This window comes from Mixophyes fleayi, chromosome 12 (genome assembly GCF_038048845.1).
Source record: "Mixophyes fleayi isolate aMixFle1 chromosome 12, aMixFle1.hap1, whole genome shotgun sequence".
NCBI classification, from domain to species: Eukaryota; Metazoa; Chordata; class Amphibia; order Anura; family Limnodynastidae; genus Mixophyes; species Mixophyes fleayi.
In genome coordinates this window covers 17298437-17320686 of record NC_134413.1, presented here as the reverse complement: position 1 = coordinate 17320686, position 22250 = coordinate 17298437, and the positions used below count along the sequence as shown (strand labels likewise).

General features: G+C 40.5%; 1 protein-coding gene across 4 annotated transcripts in view; it reads left to right on the top strand.

Annotated features, from left to right (window-relative positions):
* The first annotated feature begins 10399 nt into the window (after positions 1–10399).
* The window catches only part of PPP1R13B (protein phosphatase 1 regulatory subunit 13B), a 95187-nt gene continuing 83336 nt past the window's right edge, over positions 10400–22250 (top strand). Inside the window, exon 1 of one of the 4 annotated variants that reach the window (XM_075191757.1) lies at positions 10400–10840. In XM_075191757.1, coding sequence (XP_075047858.1) covers positions 10832–10840 — 9 coding nt within the window. In that variant the 5' untranslated portion in view covers positions 10400–10831. The remainder of the gene's footprint in view (positions 10841–22250) is intronic. The other 3 variants (XM_075191758.1, XM_075191759.1, XM_075191760.1) reach the window with 3 other exon arrangements.

The following is a 22250-nucleotide window of genomic DNA, read 5'->3' as shown; positions in this document are numbered from 1 at the left end:
TTGATTCCTGTTACTGACCCGGCTTCCTGACCTCGCCTTTGGATTCTCCCTGTGTCCTGTCTTGTTACTTCGATTTGACCTTGGCCTGCTGACTATTCTCTGCCTCCTGATTCTGTACCTTATCTGCCCGCTTGGTTCTGACTCTGCCTGTACGACTACGGATTTGCCCCTTACCTCGCTAGTAGCTATCTGGGAGGGCCGCGACCTGCACGTCGCTTGCTGCGAAGTCTAAACTTCCTTGCGGGGGTCCCTGGTGAATACCGGCGGCATGTTAGACTCCACGCCTCCTTATGTAGCTGTGCCAATACTTGCAGGTACTAAAGTCACCTCTGTGACAATAGCAGTTTGACTGACAAGCAATGGAGAGCACTTTTCAGGTGTTACGGCAAACACGTGCTCGCAAATGATAGATTTACTAGTGTACTGTATACAGAACACAGTGAGATGCTATTTCCTCCTGCTAGTTTACTGCTGCGAATTGCTGATCGCTCCCTTTGCACATGACATGACATTAATCTGAGTTTGACTTTCATACCATTTAAAAGCTGCCTTCTCCCCTAGGAATAAATAATCTACTTTTATGCAACATGCAGTATCCAGGTTGTGACAAAATAGTATTGGGGATGCTGTCCTCTTGTGTGGACAGTTGCACTTCAGTCAGAAAAATCACATAAATCCAGTGTTTCAGGTTAAAAGCCGCAGTTAACGTTATTCACCGGCTTGCAAACAAAAGAAAAACATAAATGAAATCCTAGCCATCTGGCTACTAATACATTTTAGCAACACCCCCTCTCAAGTGTTGGACCTTATGTCCAGACACACACCAAACATATCATTGCTCACTACAGCAGAGTCTCTCAGGAGCCATCTGGCCTCCTCCCCAGGTTTGAGAGTCTCATTGAAGCAGAGCTGTAACCCTTTAACAGGCACGTGTCAGGTGCAGATCCTAATTAGCCTGCTGTTAGGCTGCACACCAGAAGACCTGGACTGGGCCTTTTGCATGCGAGTCAGACAGCCTGGGATATGAATACCTGCCATTCAAACTAGTGACTCTGTCACAAGGTTTATTAACAGTTTCCCACACAACTTTATAGACTAATGATTGCCGTAGACCTTTTAGGTAATGCCTTTTTCACTTTTTAAGGTACATAATCTGCTTTCTATAACCAGAGGTCACGTTTCTCTACATGTGTAACAGCTTTAGGGATATGTTTTATCTGCTACAACTCCTTTAATCGCTTTATATATTCTGTCCATGTGACAATGGTCCCTGAGTCATTTACTCAAGAGGGGTTGCTGCTTCGTGGATCTCCAAATGAAACCAAATTTGGACTTTATTTATCACTAGTGCTGACTTTTTAACCTACTTTAGTTGGCTATTATATCTGCTATTTTCCTGTTTTTGATCTTCAGTGTTATTTTGTTTACCTCCCCTTTTTACCAGAGCTGTCTTAATGCATGGGCAAGCTGGACATTTGCTTGGGGGCCCCACGAGCATAGTGGCCCCATAGGCTTGCTAACTTTTCAGTATATCATTCCAGAAGAATTATTCAGAATCTTCAAACCCTCTTTATTAAAACGTTTAGGTGGACTAATCACCTCAGTACCAGCTGTTATCTGTACACGCGATCTTGCTGTTGCGAAAAACATATCTTGACCTTGACGAAAACAACGTGCACGTACTAATTGTACATAAGCAAGACCAAATCAACACACATCATTTTTTGAAAGCAATTTTTGAAGCAATTCTCTGCAAAGAAATTTCGCAAACGTTTGTGTTGCACACTTGATTAATAATAAATAATTCATAATAATCTCGTACTGTGCCCTCCCTGCCTGTATGATTTACCAGCTGGGCGCCATTTTTATGTTGAATTTCTTGTTTTTCAACTCCAAGGCTCATGTTATATTGTCCAAACGTTTGTGTGGATTAATCTCGGCTGTACAGCATGTTTTTTAATGTTTACACACTGATTTTGATGGAGGTACCAATAAAGATAAGCTTAATTTTATCGATAATTTCCAATTTTATTCCTGTGAATAGTTGTGTAGGTAGGGCCCTAGTGCACTGCTTTGCCCTGGGGCCTATAATGTAGTTAAGACAGATCTGCTTTGTCTCAAGATATTGCATACTTGCCAACATTTAAGATTTGGCTTCCGGAAGCTGCCGGGGGGAGGTGGGTGTGCAGGGGGCGGGCTCCAAAATGTGCAGCATTTTGGGGGCGGGGCCAAATGTCGCGATTCACTAGGAAGTGGGCAGATCAGGGAGATTGCCACACTCTCCTGGGAGTCCGGGAGACTCCCGCGAACTGCGGGAGTCTCCCAGACATTCAGGGAGAGTTGGCAAGTATGAGATATTGCCTTTATGCTTTGCATGATTTGGCATTTACATCAGCCTACTTGTTTCCCTTCTTCCAGAGCACAAATCACCCACTGAGGGAATTAACTGTCTATGACATATTGAGCTATTCATGAATCCTAAATCCCAACATTTTGGGCTCTTTTTGGACTTTTTATAGGTAACTTGATCAGCTCTGGGCCCTGCATGCACTCACCTGACATGAATCACCTGACAGGAATATACTTTGGTTCTTTGATAATCTTCATTAGCAATGTTCCTAAATTGCATTTAAGTTAGTCTGCTGCCTCTCTCTTAAGGTAACTGTTAGAATAATGTTTATTCTTATGTGACAACTACTGTACTGTGTGTTGTCCTTTTTGTAAGCTTAATAACCTGTTCAGGGGCAAACGCAGGATTTGTAGAGGGGGGTTTCCACACCACGCCAGCAGTGGGCGTGACCAGCATGCATGGGGGCGTGGCTATAATTTTAGACAGTGCTTGGCTGCTCTCCAACTCTTCCCATCCCCATTATATACATGGGCAATGCTACATGCACTACTGTTAGATGCACGCAGCTCTCCCTTTTCAAGCAGAGCCGCGTGAAGCGGGGACAGGGTCCAGCAACTTCAATTATACAGTGCCCCAGTCTTGGGGGGGGGGGGGGGTTCCAGGCACTGGGAACCCCCCTTGGTTTGCCTATGCTGTTGCTGCAGTGTCAGAAGCAGCCAGTCGTGGACGTTTAACGTGAATATTTGTGCACACAGGCAAATGTGAAACTGCAAACGAAATGTAGGATGAGCTACAGAAAGTGCATGTAAGAGCCTATAACAGCAATAAATTGTATTTTAATCAGAAAACTGTAACAAACTAAGCTGATTAATGGCCAGCAGAGCAGGACTACATAAGGAGTACCTTAGAAAAGGGATCGCGCCTCTGTGTTTTAGGAAAATATAAATAAAAGTCTTCCATGAAGTGACATTGCTATTCAATGACAGGTATGAAACTCTTGTGACCGAGGTGCAAGCAGATGACAATTTTTACGTTATAATAGGTCAAAGACAATTTGTAGATGCAATAACACAAATGCAAAATAGAGAGCACATAGTAATGCCAATGTGCCCAGAGCAGAATCAGCATTAAAGACCCAAGAGTAGGGTCCACAACTTAAAACAGGTGAATATTTGTATGCACGAAACCTGGTCACTTAAAGGTCAAATGTTGAGTTTGGAAGCTAAACTGAATCAGCTGAAGAAACAAAATAATGAATAGTAATCCAAAAATGCTATAAAAGAGGATGACCAGACTTCAGGTATTGATGCTGCCTTTAATACCAGCGTCATCAAAGAATGCATGGTGCATAGACTCTGCAATCATTAATCATATGACTAATACAAATATCTACTACCTACTCCTTCACCAAACTAAGATGGAAAGAGTTACCAAAGCCAGTGGATGGTATATAACCTCAGAGGGAGTAGAGGAAAGTTACCTCAGTCTCCCCTATATATATCTTTGAGGAAGTCTCTGGTTAGAGTTGAAAAGTGTCAGAGAGAGCAGAAGAGTTCAGCTATGGAGAAGAAAAGAGTTTCCTAATATTATCTGCTCCGTCTATGATATCTGCAAAATCACAGAGAAGTCTATAGAAGAGCATGTAGAAGGTTTATTCCAAGACTGAACCTCAAGTAGCTAATTTGCCACTGACAGCAAAGGATTTTTCCTATGTCCATTTAAACACATGTGTGAAACACAGCAACACCCAGTTTTGGATCTAGAGGATTTACCACGGAACTGTGCTATAGTATTAGGATTCAGTATAATTATAACACCTTGTCAGGCCTGTGGGACTTGTAGTTCCTAATTATGGCACAATCAGGTCATAGCAGGACCTCCTATCAGCAGGAGGGGAAATGGACGAGAGACTATCGGACCTATACCCTGCATTATACTGACAAGAGCTGCAGCCTCTGCAACACAACGGTGAGTGTGCCTGTTGGCACAGTGTACAGTGACTGCTTATGATTTTGCCCCCAGGGGATACACAACTTTGTCTCATATTGGGGTCGAGTATTTCCCTTTTCCATATCTGTAGCAGAAAAACCTTTTTACACATTCATCTATCAGGGACAGCACAGATACTACACTCCTCTATATGTCCAAAATTAATTTCTCTGTATTATATGTTTGCTTGACACCAAGACCACATTTCATATGTAGGTCTTATAGATTTCTATACTTGAGAGTCATAAGACCTACACAGCGTGTACCCCAAGGTAATTAGCCAGCTAAGGCTTGGTGAGTGCTCATATTGTAACATTTCATGGTGAAAATGTGGTGTGTGCACTGGAAGGTTCATATACAGAAGACAGGACCAGTGATGTCACAGCAACTCAAATGACAGTCTCCCCTCTGACCTGCCTTAGATCCAATCAGGACACTATCCTAAAGCTGTGGGAGGGGTTTCAGCTGTCAGTAGTGGGGTGGGAAAGCAATGCTCTACTCTTTAAAAGAGCTGCAGAGAACTTTCAGGATAACACTAAACAATGCATGGTTTATCGCTGAAATGTTCAATATTGGGGTTATAGCAACTGTATGTACAGGTGGAGCACAAATATTAAAGATAACAGACTTACTTCAGCTCATGTAGCACAGAATGACGAGCATGATATACGGTACCCTTCTAACCAGAACAATACTGTGATTTATATATTCCCCACAGGATGATGAGATGAGGTGCTCGATTGCACCGTTTGTCTCAAATAATAGTAAATCCATCTCTAGTTGAACTTTTGTGTAGTATAATACACAGAAATGTTCTTTTTTATTTGTTTCACGTCTAACTTTATACCAAATTTTCACATTTACTACATACAGTATAGTAAAAAAAATTACTTAGAAGTTAGTTTGTTCCTCAAATAATTGTCTGTGTTAGAGACCAAACTAAGTGAGACTTGACAGTAAGGTCAGTTAAGCTAACATTAACAATCTTTTTTAAACCGTTACAATTAATAAAATCATTATTAATGGTTGGGCTAATCTTAATTTTTTTTCTGTTTTGGAATGTTTGACCTTTAAACGTGATTATATGGTATCCATCAAGTCTCTGCTAACTTTGAATGCTACGTTTCCAAATCCTGGTGGTACTCTAACATAGGGTTTACCAAATGAAGGACCTACAAAAAGGCAGAATGTTCAGAATTGTCCTCCTTGGGAATATATAAATAAACACTCAACCAGCCATACAGATGAATTAACTTGTGCGTCAGTAAGACAATGCTGCAAACATGACCTTTTGGGAGCACTTGAGGACTGGAGATATATCCTGTTCTATAATCCATTAGGCATCTAAGTGACAGTGTGAAAATTATTTTGCTCTCCTAATGATAAAAAATCTCTGCAGTTTAATGTCAATGCAGAGATCTAGCTAACATCTCATAGGTATAAATGTTTTAGACATTACTATATATTTAACATAAGAAACATTCATGTAAAATAATAATACAATTGTAGGGTATAAATTTAAAGACAAGAAGAATATTTTAACGACTCACCTGTAGCATACTCACGCATCTGAGCAAACCATCAGGGTTGTATTTTATGTTTATGATCATATAAACAAAGGCAGCTGTAGTATATAAAAATGATTAGTATAGACATAGATATTGCACAAATTTATAAATGCCAAACACACTGAGTTTAATTAACACTGCTGTACAATCCAACATGTTTCAATAAACAAATGGGAGAAGACTGCTATGCCGCCCCCTGTTGTCCACAAGTGGAACTGTAGCCGTCAGTCTAAGTGAAGCACATAACAGTTGACTTGTGAATTGTGTTTTATTTCAATTATTTATTAATACATAATGTGACCACTATGGTGGCAAATTTGTCACTCCCGGGGGGCCCAGTATTGTTTCTTACCTTGGTCCCCACAGCCTAAGGAGGTTTGAGAAAAGACCCCAGGACTTTTTAGCAGAGGGGTTTGTAACCACTGGGGGGCTTATAATCACCCTGTTAAAGTGGATACCAGACCAGGCTATCTAGCTCTATTTGAGGATTTAGGGCGAGGAGTAAGCAGATTTAATTTTTTTTTCTTACTTTATTTCTTTACCTACTTAATTAGCTACAGCTTAGTGAGTATGGGGACTGTTTTTATTACAGGAGCCATTGACATGGGTCACTGTGAACACTAAGTGGGCACAGGTGTAATGACTCAATTAGAATTATCATACGAACAGCGTCACCAAGCCATGCCAACCTCCTTTTTTCATATGTGGTAATGCTATTAAGGGGATAGGATTCAAGAGAGAATAACATTTCCCCTGGAGAAATTTACACCCACAGTAAACTGCTAAAACCAAAGTTAGTGATGTTATCAGTTGTGTAATTTGTACTCACATGTCTATGACACTGAACACTGTTGCAGGCTATAGCATTTTCTATTACCTACTCCTCAATTAACAGTGCTCTTTGTTTGCTAGTACTGATTTTGTTAATAACAGTTATACACCAGGGCTAGATACACACTGGAGAATTTTCCGTCTGACATGTTATCTCAAACGATTGTACCTACGACTGAAGGTCCGATCAGTCTGATGATTCATACATACACACTGACACAATTCACCTTCAGACCTGTGCTCTTTATCTGGTCCTCTAGTCTTCAGAGAATGACAGCACAATATTCATTCATTCATTCATTCATTCATTATTGTAACATTGTCACACTGAATAAACCGGCCTTGTTATAGCTATCCACATGTCCTAACGAATTTCTTTAGCTTTTGTGACTCTGAAAAGAAACATTCTGTCTCAGAACGAACAAATTAATTATTCCTTCTACAGCACTCTCTACATTTATTCACCGGGACATTCATTGCTAGCATCGGCTGAAAAGAGCCCGACTCTGTAAACTCTATGGAGATCGTGAACATGAGTGCATACACACTGCATGATCGGTCGGTGATTGGTCAGAAAATATTAAACAGTACGACCAACCAAATGAGACGATAATTGACACTTTGGAACGACTTTCGACCATCGTGTCACTATACACACTAACCCGACTTCCGACCGAACGGTTGTATGTCGGCTGATATACCCAATTTTTGGATGAAAACACTCCAGTGTGTTCCTAGCCCAAGAGATTAACAATTGATCACATTACAAATATATACTATATAATTTTTAATAGGCAGGTATGCAAAAGAGGACCTGACCTTTTTCTCAAAACAAATTACGATGGACAACATCTAAGAAAAAATATTGCCTCCAATTTAATTGGTTTATTTAGTAGGACCCAAGAGCATAGTACAACCCTTATAAAAAAAATAGGGAGAGTCCAAAAATTTCTGTAACAAAAAAGTTAAAAAACATATCCAAAAGAAAACGAAATAGAAATACTTGGTGGGGGGAGGAGCGGGAGTGGTCCCTACCGTGGTGCCCAAATATATACATAAATGATTACGCACAGGGGTCAAGGGGTTAAACGGTTGGTCGCTAAGTAAATATAGTGCTATCGAAGTTCAATGGATGGCTGTCAGTGTGCTCATTTTTTCACATTACAAACATATAAAGCATAAAATTTAACTCAGTTACCTAACTACTCAAACATATGCACAGATGAGCTTACTAATGCTACAGTATAGTTGTCAAAGTTTGCCAGTGACCATGGACACTGTTGATGAGCAGTTACATATGTGAACCTTATAAAAAGTGTACGCCTCATGGATCTAAACTATTATGCCCTCCCAAAGTTAAATGATCACCCGACAGGATCATAACACAATACGGCAGCATTTTAAAATCAAGCCTTTATAATTTAAAAATCAGCCGATGAAGCTAGTGTGCCAAATACACTTATTATTTCACCTATTAACTGGAAGGGATTCACCCCTTCACGAACATTCCCATTTTTTAAGTGCGTCAGTTTTACCAGAAACCTTTTTATTTCTTAGTGTTGTCAAACAAAATCAATAATGTTCTATTTTAGGACATGCAGGTTTTTATGGTAGTTATTGTAATAAATATAGATTTTTAATATATGGGTCTTATAGAGAGAAAATGGGCAGAAATGAGTGGGCTGGGGGGGGCATCTGCCTCTGGGTCAGTCCCATAGTGGGCTACCTTAGGCTGGGAGAGTGAACTACCTGAATTGTTTTCCTTTAAAATGTTCAGAATAGGCTGCTGAGCTTTGCCCCCCCCCCGTGCTAAAATTTTCCACACGCACCAGTGGTAGGTGTGCATGGCACCCACTTGGATGCTCCTCTTAACAGTCCTGCAAAAGTCCTGTCAGGATGGAAAACAGTCCCATAGAATCTGGGCTAGAGCGGAACGTGGTAAGCAAGGCGGGGGGTGGGGTGGCGCCAAGACTGAGGGGCGCTCCCCCGCCTGCCATCCCGCTTGACCACCGACGCATTAAAAAAATAAGTTTAGAAAAAAAACCCGCCTCCGTCCTCCTCCCTCTTCCTTCTGCTCCCTTCTCACTGACAGTGTCGGGCATGACGTTATCACGTCCATACACTGCCAGTGAAGAGCGGCGCAGAGAGGAACAGCACAGAGAGACAGCGAGAAGAGAAGACAGAAGAAGAGAAGGAAAGAAAGAAGGTCAGTTAAGTAAATAATGAAGGGGGACAATAATGTGGTAAAAGCAGTGGGACAGTGTGTGGGGATAAAGGAGGGGGACACTAATGTGGAAAAAGAAGGGGGACAGTAATGTGGGAAAAGAAGGTGGACACTAATGTTGAAAAAGAGGGGGACAGTATGTGGGGAAAGGGGGGGGATAGCAATGTTGATGAAGGAGGGAGGCAGCAGTGTGGATGAGTAGGCATCAACAGTGGGGTGAGGAGAGGGTACAGTGTGATAAAGGTGCAGTGTAATGATGAAGGGGCACAGTGAGAATGAAGAGGGTGAACAACCAAACTAATTTGCCAAAAATGTAAAATCTTATTACAAAGAATACATATTATTGATATAGAAATTCATATTTGCAGTTTAATGTTTAATGTATTTATTTGTATTACTCTCTTCAGTAAAGTTTATTATATAATTTGTAGTGAAAGAAAAAGCATTATAATTCTAAAGCTGGGTACACACTACAGAAATTTCGACCAACTTTTTATGCCGAGCGATTTTACATGCAATCGATGGTCCGATCGCTCGGTCCATGGACTGCATACACACTAGCCTTGTTTGGGACGATAAAGGGAAGAGCGGACGTCCCTTCAGCGACTTTTTACAGCCATGTTGTCGTGAGCAATGACTGTAATTTTGTACTGACTGTTGTGGATCGGTCGGAAGTTTATACACACTACACAGCGGAAACGAGATTGGAACGAAAATATTAAATGGTACGACCAACCAAATGAGGCGATAATCGTCCATTTGGGCAGACTTTCGACCATTGTGTCACTACACACACTGACCCGACTTTTGAACGAGCGGTCGTATGTCGGCTGATTTAGCCGATTATTGGATGAAAACAGTGTAGTGTGTACCCAGCTTAAGTTACGGCTCTCCTGCCACCTGTGCAGCCATTGGGTGGGGGTCACTCTTCTGTTACCATGACATGACAATCAGCTATGGCGCACACCATTTATAAAGCTTGTGCCAATACCCTGTATGTACCAATCACTCTGTACAGCACTAAGGAAGATGTTGTCACTTTATATACACGTAGGGATAATAATAATAAAATAATAATCTCTATTTCCTCAGCCTTACAAGCTGTGCTCATTTGTGTCAGTGAACTTGACTTCATTGGGACAAATAACAAGGAGTACGTCCAGTTCACACAGCAATCAGGGACATTTCCGGGAACACATCCGAGGACAGCTATTTAAAAAACTGGGACTGCACCTGCAAAGTCGGGAGCAGGTGGCAGCAGTGTCACTGGCAGCAAGGAGTTAATAAGCGCTCCCTGCTGTTTGGACAGTGACAGCAGACACGGGTGTACAGCAGACACGAGTGTACAGCAGACACGGGTGTACAGCCCTGTCATCCCTGACTCACATGTCCCCACAGCCATCATCCACCTGAGAGGAGCTGGGCGGAGCCATCTTGTCTCCGCATTCCGGCCATTCCTGGGCCGTGACGTCACGGCCATCAGAGAACGAGCTGTCAATCATCCTCCCCGGGTCCTCCGCACCCTCCGGCTACCTGAGCGCCGCCCTCACATCGTGCTGTGCCCTCCTCTCCCGGGGGTCTGACACTCCTCCGTCCCCTCCCCATCACTGCATCCTTCTCCTTCCCAACCTGTGTACCTATCCCCCCGCCGCCAGGAAGGAAGGAAGGAAGGGAGGAGGAGGAGGAGGAGGAGGAGGAGGAGGGAGAAGCAGGAGGAGAGGCCTGTCCTGCGGATTCGCAGCCATTTGGATTTTCCAAACCTGATCCCTGGAGCTGAGTGCGGGACATTGAGGGCGGGAGGGGGGGACACAGCCCACACACCGGGCTCCCCTATCTGTCACTCGGATCAGGCCCCAGCCCGCTGCAGAGATGATGCCGGTAAGACCTGTAATGTGCAAACATGGCACATACTAGAATGACACAGATGTGTGTGTAAATGGGTGCAAGATCTGCCTATGCACGTTTATTGTAAATGTTGTGTGTGTGCAGGTTGTTGTACAGTGACAGATCCTCTGTACAGTGACAGATCCTCTGTACAGTGCATGCATTGCAGTGGTTGCTGCCCAGTGCTGAGATCTTACCCATGAAGGGCACTGCAGTGTCCAGCAGCTGATGGGGGTGTTTAAAGCCCTTTCCTGTCATTATTTTGCTGTGCCTGGAAATGGAAGCTGATGTTGGTAATGGTCAGTGTGTAGGGGCCTGGTATATTATAATGTTACATTTCTGTGGCTGCAGGGGCCTGATGCATGTCACATTTAAGATACTGATGGTGACATGAGGCTGCATCTAAAATCCTAAGGAATGTGGTGTTTTATATCATTATGTAAGCTGGACCTGTCTGTCAAACTGGCATTGTCACTTGTCATAGAATATGTACACAAGGGATCCTGAAAATCTGGCCACCTAGGATTGACATTTTGATCCACTGGTTTTAGAAGGTGTTGCATCCTCCTTAACCTCATACAGAGTTTTTGTAACTTGTGTTTTTAGTTTCTTAAGGCAAAGAATACATTATTATTAATATTACTATTGTTTGTTATTATTATTTTCTCCTGTATTCCTCTCACTACTAATGCTGATTCCTTGATCTAATACCCTAATTCAATATTTGGTTGGAATATGTATAACACTGCAGCAATCAAACCGATACAGCCATACACAATGTTACTTGCTGTGAGACATGTTTGACCTACATGCTAATTAAATATATAGAGATACTTGATGACCTTTTCTGCATCTGTGGGGAGCACACATCATTATCCCTGTAAGGATTTCCTTTTAATTACATCTGGTCCAATACTTCTTTTGATTACTTTCTGACTCAAGGGAACATAAATAATCAATATATTTAACAGAGACACGGTAGTTACTTTGAAGCGTTTAACGTGCATTCTTAAAACCTGTTGAATGCGCTTTGACGGTAATAGTCCAAAATATTATGTATGTGAATGGACCAGTGAATATACGCTTTCTGACTTTCGTTTACTTAACGTAAACTTCAATATCTGCAGCGTTAGTAAGTGTTAACGCTAGGTAAATATAATGGTAGTTTATGAGATCGCTTGATAAGTACACACTATAGTAGGCTGCAGGGAAGCATTAATGAACAGACTCCTGACTATCTGTTAAAGAAAGGACAAAGTACAAGGATTTCTGTACTATTATTTACTAGTTTTCCGTGTGTAGTTTTCTGAGTTGGTACATGCGAGCGTCTGTGTGTGTAATATATTATATATATATATATTTACACACACACAGTGGTGGTGGCATAGTGGTTAGCACTTTTGCCTTACAGCACTGGGGTCATGAGTTCAATTCCCGACCATGGCCTTATCTGTGAGGAGTTTGTATGTGGGTTTCCTCCAGGTGCTCCGGTTTCCTCCCACACTCCAAAAACATACTGGTACGTTGATTGGCTGCTAACAAATTGACCCTAGTCTGTGTCTGTGTGTGTCTCTCTGTCTCTGCATGTGTATGTTAGGGAATTTAGACTGTAAGCTCCAATGGGGCAGGGACTGATGTGAGTGAGTTCTCTGTACAGCGCTGCGGAATTAGTGGCGCTATATAAATAAATGGTGGTGATGATGATGGTATGCCTTACTGCAACTAAAACTATTAAGCTCCATTCATTTACATTCTTCGATCTGCTGCTTCTAAATTTCCACTTTGGCCACTGTATATATCTATAAATATATACATATATCTGTTCTTAGTGTAAACATTACTGTACAGAGTAGCCAGTGCAATATTTGCATTGCTAGGAACTGTAAGTTGAACATATTTTCCTTGTATATAATTTAAGACCTCAATTGTAAAGCGCTACGGAATTTGCTGGCGCTATATAAATAAATGATGATGATGACATCCCTTTCAATATTTCCTGTCTGGTGGGGGATATTCCGGAGTCCATCACCCATGGCTTGCCTGCTCAGGACAATATAACAGTAAGCGCATTGGTAGTGGTAGAATTCCTGTTGTAAAATTAAACAAACAATATAGCACAAAGTCTCCAGTGAACAAAACCATTGAAACCTTTCCTGTTGTACACACGGAGTAAAATCTTTCTCTCTTTGGAAGTATGTTTTTTTTTTCTAGTGAAGTGTCCTGTAGCGTTGGGAGATAGTGAAAAGTTTCAATGATAACAAATCTGAATTAACTTCAGAGACGTATAATATTCCAAAAATGTAATTTTATTTATTTGGGGCTGGAGTAAGACTGAACAAATGTGTTAAAAAAAGGAGGTTTAGCATCCAATAGAGAGCAGTTGGATCCCGTTGTTTTGACCAAGGAGACGTAGTGTCATGTTTATTAACACAAGCTCCAATAAAACTAGCTGACATTCCACCCCGGACACCTCACGCTGAATTTGTGGGAGGATGATGCAGGTTGTTTAGTCATTAGGAGCATTGCATTCTGATTGTTTTACATGTCTATAAAAGTCTGGTTATATTGATGTAATAACATCTCTTTTGTACTGTACTTATGATTAATGCAAGAAAAGGATGTACACAATTCACTGTCCTCATACTAAACTATTTATGGGTGTTGAGCATCTAAGAAATCTTGTGAGTAAAGATGAATACAATGTCCTATTCTGTGCTTCCTCATCAGCAAATCGGTCCACAATATTTGTGCTGAAATAATATCAGAATTCTATTGTTTAAAATTACCTGTTAACCATGATTTAAACACAAACAAATAAACAGAAAATCAACTCACAGTGAACAGACAAACTTTGTAAGAACTTTTATTTACCGGTAACAACTTTTTTTATTTTTGAACAAGTTAAATTTGTGCATTGAAAAATGCATCTTCTTGATGTGGCCTCCTTAGGCTACATAGCCACTAGCGATTGATTGACATGCTGTTTTTTTTAAGGTAGTAAAAACGGAAATGAAACACACAAATTTTTAGTAGCACTTTTTTTTTTTTTTTTTTTTTTAATTGTTTTTAAAAAAAAAACCGCATTGAAATGGAACAAATAGCGTCCCGAAAACTACTACTGCAGTGGGACACAAGTTAAAACGTCATTGGGTAAAATATAGAGCAGTAATTTCAAGTGTTGGATCTGCATTAGATGAGTTTTAAAAACCATACCCAGTTGTTTCTTAAGATACATTTCGATGTGAATAAGGATGGAAATATGTTCCGAATAAACAGTGCCTACTTTTTTTTTTTCAGAGCAATTACGCTATGTTTACTAGATGCGTATTCACAATGAATTTACATCAGATCGCACATATATGGAATTTCTCAGTTCTAACTTTTATATAATCATAAATTAAAATAACAACTGATAACACTTTAATAAACCAATGGGAAACAATAAAATTAACTATAATTTTTTTTAAATATTATCCATATATTTAATATTTTTTTCTATTTCATCTATTATTTTAAAATAACTAAATAGCACACATACGCTACTTGCCAAAAAAATAAATATACAGTGCGTATAGTTTTTCTGTGCTAGCTACTGAGACGCATGTGTGTACGGTAGTAAACAGAGACAGACCTTTCACATACCTCCTAAGCAGTGAATAAGCAGTGTCACAATCATCCAATCAGAATCAGAGATTGCCAGGTTGGTCATCACTATCATGTGGGAATAACACCTCCCCTGTAGCGGGTACAAAAGATACGTCTGAAAAGATGCGTGCACAGAATTTGAATTATCCGCGTCTACGTGAAAACCCTCTTACTCAACATGGCCTACGTTAGCCCCTCCCCCTTCCTTCCTTGCTCCTCCTCCTCAAGTCGTAGGGCGTCGTAAGCGTCAGTTGGGTATGGATATGATTTAAGTGCAATTGTGTACATTTGGTTTCTGGGTATGCGCGGTGCAAACTCAATCAAGATACCCTACACAAATGGCCGTATGCCAGGACTTGAATTGGGCCCATTGAATGGAACTAGAGGCAATAGAAAAAGCGCATAGTGAATGTAACATTCACAATCGCAAGTAAAAAAGTGAGTGCGTTTGCTGCCATTGTAATCAGTGAGTTCCAATGTTGGACCCATTTACATGCATTGTACTCTAGCTTTTAAAATGCAGATAAATGCATGTATTTTAAAGATTCGACTGGCTCCTAGATGGCTAATTAGCTTTTTAATTCTACATTATATTATACATTACTAAAGCATTTGTACAGACATCACACACACACACACACACACACAATCACTTTTTAAAATTCTCTATCTTTCTATGTTTTGTTTTGTTTTTTTTGTACAAGATTCTGAGGAACATTTGAACATTTCCTTTTTGGCTTTTACTGTTTCCATGGTAACAAAGTGCAGTCTTCAGCTAATCTTATCTGCAAATGGAATTTAATTTCTATAGGTACATAATGTTTTAGATTTTTATTTTTCCACCATCATCCCTCTATACATAAGTGGATCAGTCCTCAGCACAGAATTTGGAAGCCTGGGGCTCACTTGAGTTATGTAAAAGTAACCCAAAATGTTTGGTGGTGGTTTAAAATATTTGGGCATCTCACTCCCAAATTCAAAATACATGCGAGTTAAAAAATGTATATTAAAACTTAATTAACTAATATCTAGAGATAAATGTGTATGTGTTTACTGACTTCCATCAGTTATATAATCTCCGCTTGATAAGATGTCTCTGAATTGATGGTGCTGTGCTCTATTTTCCGAGGGCATAGATCATTTCATAACGCAAATGCTTTATTCTGATTGTGTATTATTTTTTTTTAAATGCATACTATATAAGTGATTAAATTAGGAATGAAAAGCCATCTCCATAGTGAGTTGGTGCACTAATTTTTAAGCCATGTTGGTGATTTAGGAAGTGGCACTGGCTTTAACAAAAAAATATGGCACTGTCTAGTGAGTAACATCTTTCTGTGTAAGGAGAGCTGTCCTTATATTATAGGACATTTGACAGTTTACTCCAGAGATGTAGAACTTGTTTTCTTACTACAATATGACATACTTGCCAACTTTTCCTTGTTGGCTCCAGGGAGATTCTGGGGGAGGTGGGTGTTCGGTGGCGGGGCTTGATGAATTGCATCATTTTGGCCAAGATGATGCAATTAGCCCCGCCCCTTATCTATTGCGGGGGTGAGAACCCTGGTCTTCCAGAAAAGCGGGAGTCTCCTGGAGAGTAGGCAACTATGCATTAAAGAAAAACAGCTAATGGATCTCTAGAGCCTGAAGTGTCTTTTACATTTCTCTCTCCATTACTGAAGTCATGTTGTCTTACCTGTCAGTGTTTGATTAAATCTCCATGAAAATGGCCACCTCCATAGGCATCAGTACATGGACATAGGACACAATTTCTGAACTGTGTCATCATGCCACAGATAGTGAAGCCAACCACGTCTTGTACTGGCTCAGCATCAGGGAGAATGCCAGACTCTTCAGGGAGTGAGGGAGATCACCCCTAATTCAGGGAGTCTCCCTGACATTCAGGGAGAGTTGACAAGTATAACATATGGTTTAATAAAATATTTTACACGGTTAATCTAGATAACTAATATCTAGATAATGTCCACATTAGCCACACGTGCCTCTGCTTATACAACACAACTATTGAATACAATGATACAAATTCAATTTATGAAGGTGAACGAATTGCCAGTAAATCGGCAGCAAAATTGGTAGTTCCGTGTTCAGCCCTTTAATTACTCTGGTGATATTGTCTTACAACTGGTTTAAAATACCTGTTGTTAATTCTCGTACTACCTTGTGTAGTTGTACGAGCCCTAGAGGTCACTAGGTCACAACAGCCTGTCAATCAGTTTCACACAACCTGAAAGGAAATTTGTTAAACATTATGTGAAAATGTTCCCTTTAGTAATTGTGTATTTAAGTAATGCTGCAGGGAGAAAGCTTTACAACCTCCACTGGATTGAGCAGTTTATGCAGTAGAAATGACTTTTACCACGTGTCTGGTACTCGGGTGTTTTCGGTCATATAGTTATTACATGAAGTTGGGGGGGTTATTCTGGAAAAGTAAGTGAGATTTGAAAGCATAGCTTGTTGTTGTTGTTGTTGTTGTTGTTGTTATTTAACGTGTTCTTAAATAATATTTATTTGGAAGAACTACCTGCAGAAATGTTTCCTCTAATGCACACAGCCTGCTGCAAACCATTTTTCAGGGACCTGCATATGGATCCAAAAGATCCAGCCTCTGGATGTTGGAGGTGACGGGTGACTTTGCTATCACTACTGCAGTCGCTGTGCCACGGTCACCTGTGATACAGAATACACTACACTATATGCCAGTGTTGGCTAACCTGTGACACTCCAGGTGTTGTGAAACTACAAGTCCCAGCATACCCTTCCAGCAATAAGCTGCTATCTATTGGCAAAGCATGCTGGGACTTGTAGTTTCACAAGTCCCAGCATACTTTGCCAATAGATAGCAGCTTATTGCTGGAAGGGTATGCTGGGACTTGTAGTTTCACAACACCTGGAGTGTCACAGGTTAGCCACTACTGCTCCACGCTCTTCTGATATGCTGTGTGACGTCACTCCGTTCTTCAGAACCAGTCACGTGACACGGAAGCCTCTGCTCCTGTTCAGTAGTATGTTCTTCTTTATTACATATAGCAGAAAATAGGTCAGACCGGGAGTTTTGAGCTGAAGATGGCACCCAAAATCTTCCTGGGCCACCTTCCGCCCACTGCTGACGTAGGATCCATGGTCAGGAGCTAGAGAGCAATGTGGAAGCACTAGGACAGTGTTTGCTAACCTGTGAGACTCCAGGTGTTGTGAAACTACAAGTCCCAGCATACCCTTCCAGCAATAAGCTGCTATATATTGGCAAAGCATGCTGGAACTTGTAGTTTCACAACACCTGGAGTGTCCCAGGTTAGCCAATACTGCACTAGGAGGATCTGCAGAGGACTGGCTTGCATCCAGATAAATGAACGTGGGATATACCTTTGCCATATCAGGCTGCCAGTGAGTGGAATGTCCTCTGGTCAAAATAACTAAAAGATAATTTCTCATATTCCTAATCTAGAAATATAGTATACTGTCACATGTGCAGAGGGCAAGACTTGCTGGGTATAGTGATGACTATTTCATGCGTAGGACAGTCTTTATTAGGTATGATGTGCTATGTTATGCTGTACAGTACATGTATGTGTCTTTGAAAGATTATTTAATAATCCACACTCCAAATATGGTGTCGCCCACTAAAATCAGCATGACCCATTCACCCAGAAATAATCACTGCAAAACATTTTGCTCCTCAAGAATACAAAAAAAAAAAACATTGACCTACTGTATACATGGCCTTTTTTTTGTTTTGTTATTTAATTATTCCTGGGTTTTTTTTCACTTCCTATGCTAACAACCCCATCCTAATGTCGCTGATATCTAAGTAATGTAAATTCAGTAGAATTCCACCTTTGCTCTAGAAACTATGGGCGGACATCGCAACCTTGACCACAATGTAACAGTCTTCCCTGGTAGAATTCCAAATTTATCAGTAGGAGAATCTGTAATGTACACACACTATTTGCTTTTTCGTTGTCGTGTTTGGGTCAGAGGTGATCAGTGCGTCCTTATTTTGTAACATGGATGCAGTCGCGTGTTATTAGAGACACTTTCTGTTACTCTTAGCCGATGTTTTCATCATCTGCTGTGGTACGGTGGGGAAAAAAATGGAGAAATGTTATGTATTGTGCTGTCTTTACTGAGGATAGGGACTGGTCTGATTCCTGTCCTATGGATACTGGTGACACAGAAGATGTTACGTGAGCTGACTCTCTAAGTGCAAAATACGGGGGGGGGGGGGGGGGGGGGGGGAGTCAGTGTCACATAAGACTAGGGGCTAGATTTACTAAGCTGCGGGTTTGAAAAAGTGGGGATGTTGCCTATAGCAACCAATCAGATTCTAGCTGTCATTTTGTAGAAAATACTAAATAAATGACAGCTAGAATCTGATGGGTTGTTATAGGCAACATCCCCGCTTTTTCAAACCCGCAGCTTACTAAATCTAGCCCTAGATATCTGTAGCTGTCCATTACCAGAGTGTTTCTTGTCATTACCTGTAATCCTGAAATAATAATCCTGTAATAATTGTACATTGAGTACAGAGGAATGTAATGCTGTACCATAGATTGTGTAGATTAGAAATGAAAGCAAATATGTGATTAATAGCTGTTTAAGACCGGTTCTTACTTTTCCCTGAATAGTTCTTATTTTGATAACACTTAAAAAAAAAATATTTTTTAATTGGTTGCTTTGACAGACTTTCCCTTAGAATTCCATTAGGTTTTACCAAGGACTAAGGGATTGCAGCAGGCAATGTCTAAGTAGATACCCCCAATGACTATAAAATGTAAGCACCAGCAGACAGTATTTTAGAAGCATTGGCTATATCTAGCTCTGGGGAATTGTCCAACCCTGTTATAGGGTCTGTAAATAAGTAACCCACTATCGTTTAGGTAAACTTAAGTCAAAACTAGTCATCGATAAACAGACGTTTTCAAATATATCTAAGCAACCTCTTTCATGGGATTGAAAACATGCGATTGGTTAGCTATGGTACCATCCAATCACATACCTCCAGACATCGTGCCCTCTCCCCTCTAAAGTGTTTGCTCCAAACTCCAAAACACTGCAAAAGGTAATACTTCATACAGTAATAATATAACCTGATGCTTTATTATATAGTGTCCATTCATTTTGAAAAACTGTAATAGAACATTTTATCCATCTAATTTTTGTTTCCTCGCTTACTGTCAGAGGAATTGGTATAATGTTTTCCAAATAATTGAATGGGTAATGAGCAGTGGACTAAATATCAGTGAAGTTTATACACATGTATGTGTGATATCAAATCAGATTTGCAGTTCGTTTTAACATTTACTATCAGAGGGAAGTGGTATGGGGATGAAGTTTCGCTAGAGTCCACATATAGGTGGAAAGAGATAACTTTGGGCTTCTCAATAGTATTTGTGGTTCACAGATTGTTTTGTTTTGGGCTTCTCAATAGTATTTGTGGTTCACAGATTGTTTTGTTTTGGGCTTCTCAATAGTATTTGTGGTTCACAGATTGTTTTGTTTGTATTATTCACTTGCTGACATTATCCATGACTTGTACACTAGAACTGAGTAGGTCATAACAATGTAATTTATTGAGTTTAATTAAATATAATTGTTGTATTTTCTCAGTAATGATTTATAAAGTGTTTATAGTTTCATGGGTTATAAATCTTGACCACAGGTGATTTGTCATAGATGTTGCAGATTTTCACAATGTTATGTAATAGTTTCAAGTTAATTTGTGTTTTGTTGTGTTCCGTTCTTCTGAACACCGATAAAGCTGTAGCTGCAAGCCAACAATGACTCCTTAGTTGTGTCCTGAGCTTCTGTTTAGAAGATATATAACGATGTCTGACTTCCTGTGGAGTACTATTGTTTAATGAGATCATAACAGACACGGCCTTAGAATTGTGGTCTGCCCTCATCCCACTTCAAACACCATTTTGTGTTACCTTTTTTGCAGCTGTTCGCTCACTGCAAGGACAATCCAAACACTATCTGCTTCAACCATGCTAAAGGCTGCTCTGTATTGATATCACAGGGGAGAGATAGGTACTGTTTAGTGCTGCAATTGGCTGTGTTCTTACAATGGATGATGGGTGTTGTAGCTTACTGTGAGTTGTAACATAAGCATGGTGGCTTAGTGGTTGGCTCTTCTGCCTCACAGCACAGGGGTCACGAGTTTGATTCCCGGCCATGGCCTTATCTGTGTGGCGTTTGTGTGGGTTTCCTCCGGGTGCTCTGGTTTCCTCCCACATTGCTATTAAAATGACCTTAGTCTCTCTCAGTCTGTGTGTGTGTGTGTGTGTGTGTGTGTGTGTGTGTGTGTGTGTTAGGGAATTTAGATTGTAAGCTCCAATGGGGCAGGGACTGATGTGAGTGAGTTCTCTGTACAGCGCTGCGGAATTAGTGGCGCTATATGAATAGCTGATGATGAACTATGAAGTATTGGGGTCATTGCCGGTTGCCTTTACCCACCAATAATGCATTTAGAAAATATGCAAAGCAACTACTTAGATGCACAGAAAAATCTGCAAATGGCATTTCTAGGGTCACTGCAATAAAACAAGAACACAGACTTATTTATTGGGATGTATTAGCTTTAATACAGATAAGAATTGAAACTTAAAGGGAATGTCCACCTTCAGCCAAATCAATATTATTAATAAAGATAATATCAATAACCCCATGCCTGGGCAAGGTTTTTCTCACCGGGCCCTTCCCTATATTTTGCTATGGGGCTCCAGCGATGTTATGGCAACAAGCCACTTTTTTGGATTTTGAGATTTAATATTCCCTTCTGCATTTGTGTTTATTCTAGGGATGGGAGTGATTTTATATCCCACCAACTGGTGAATACCAGACACCTATCGGCCGTCTGTATCCTGCCATTCATCGCTCATAATGTGTCACTACCTGGGTGATGACTCTTCCAGATGGCTCTTTGTTTAAGACACATACAGGAAGCAGTTCCAAAAAAAAAAAAATGCCAAGAGGAAAATCCCAATGCACATACAGCTAATTGAATTATCACTATAGGGGAACTAAAGGTTCTAATGCTCTTTAGCTGCAGATAATACATATTGTGGATTTAGCACGGTCGCTGAGCTGCTGCTGGCTTCGCCGATATCTCGCTCTTGCTCAACAAATCATTCTTTAAATAGTCTCCCAGCCGCTCATACTTTGTTTGTATCTTTTGTTCTCAAAATAAATCATGGATTTTGTGAGAATCCCATTTTATCCAAGACTGTGAAAATGGCTTTTTGTTGTTGCAGAATCCATTCATTCTCCGTATCTTGCCTCATTCGCTTTTCTTTATTTGGATGGCTGATGTAAAGGAGCGCATATGCTGTCTCCCGCTGATCGACGTTTATCATGATGTTCAGTTATCAATGACTGGTGATTATGGGAGATGTTGGCAGTCACAGCAGATTATAAGGAACGCCCTTTTTTTTAAAAAAATAAGCTAATGGATTTCTGTGATTAGTTTTGCATGTAGGTACTTGAACATTGCACTAACAAGAAGAATCCACAGCATTTTTCACTTCTTTGATGTGTTGTAGTCAGAGAAGAATGTAAGAATTGTGGTCCTGTTTACAGAATGGCTTTATGGTGCTGATATACTGAGTCTCTCAAACCTGACTTCTTGCTTTATTTTACGGGTAGGGGAGGGTGAACATGTGATGATAACTACTGGGTCGCGGTACAAATTAAAAGTTCTGTACAAGAGAGACATTAATAATAGCTGAAAACAGGGAACAGA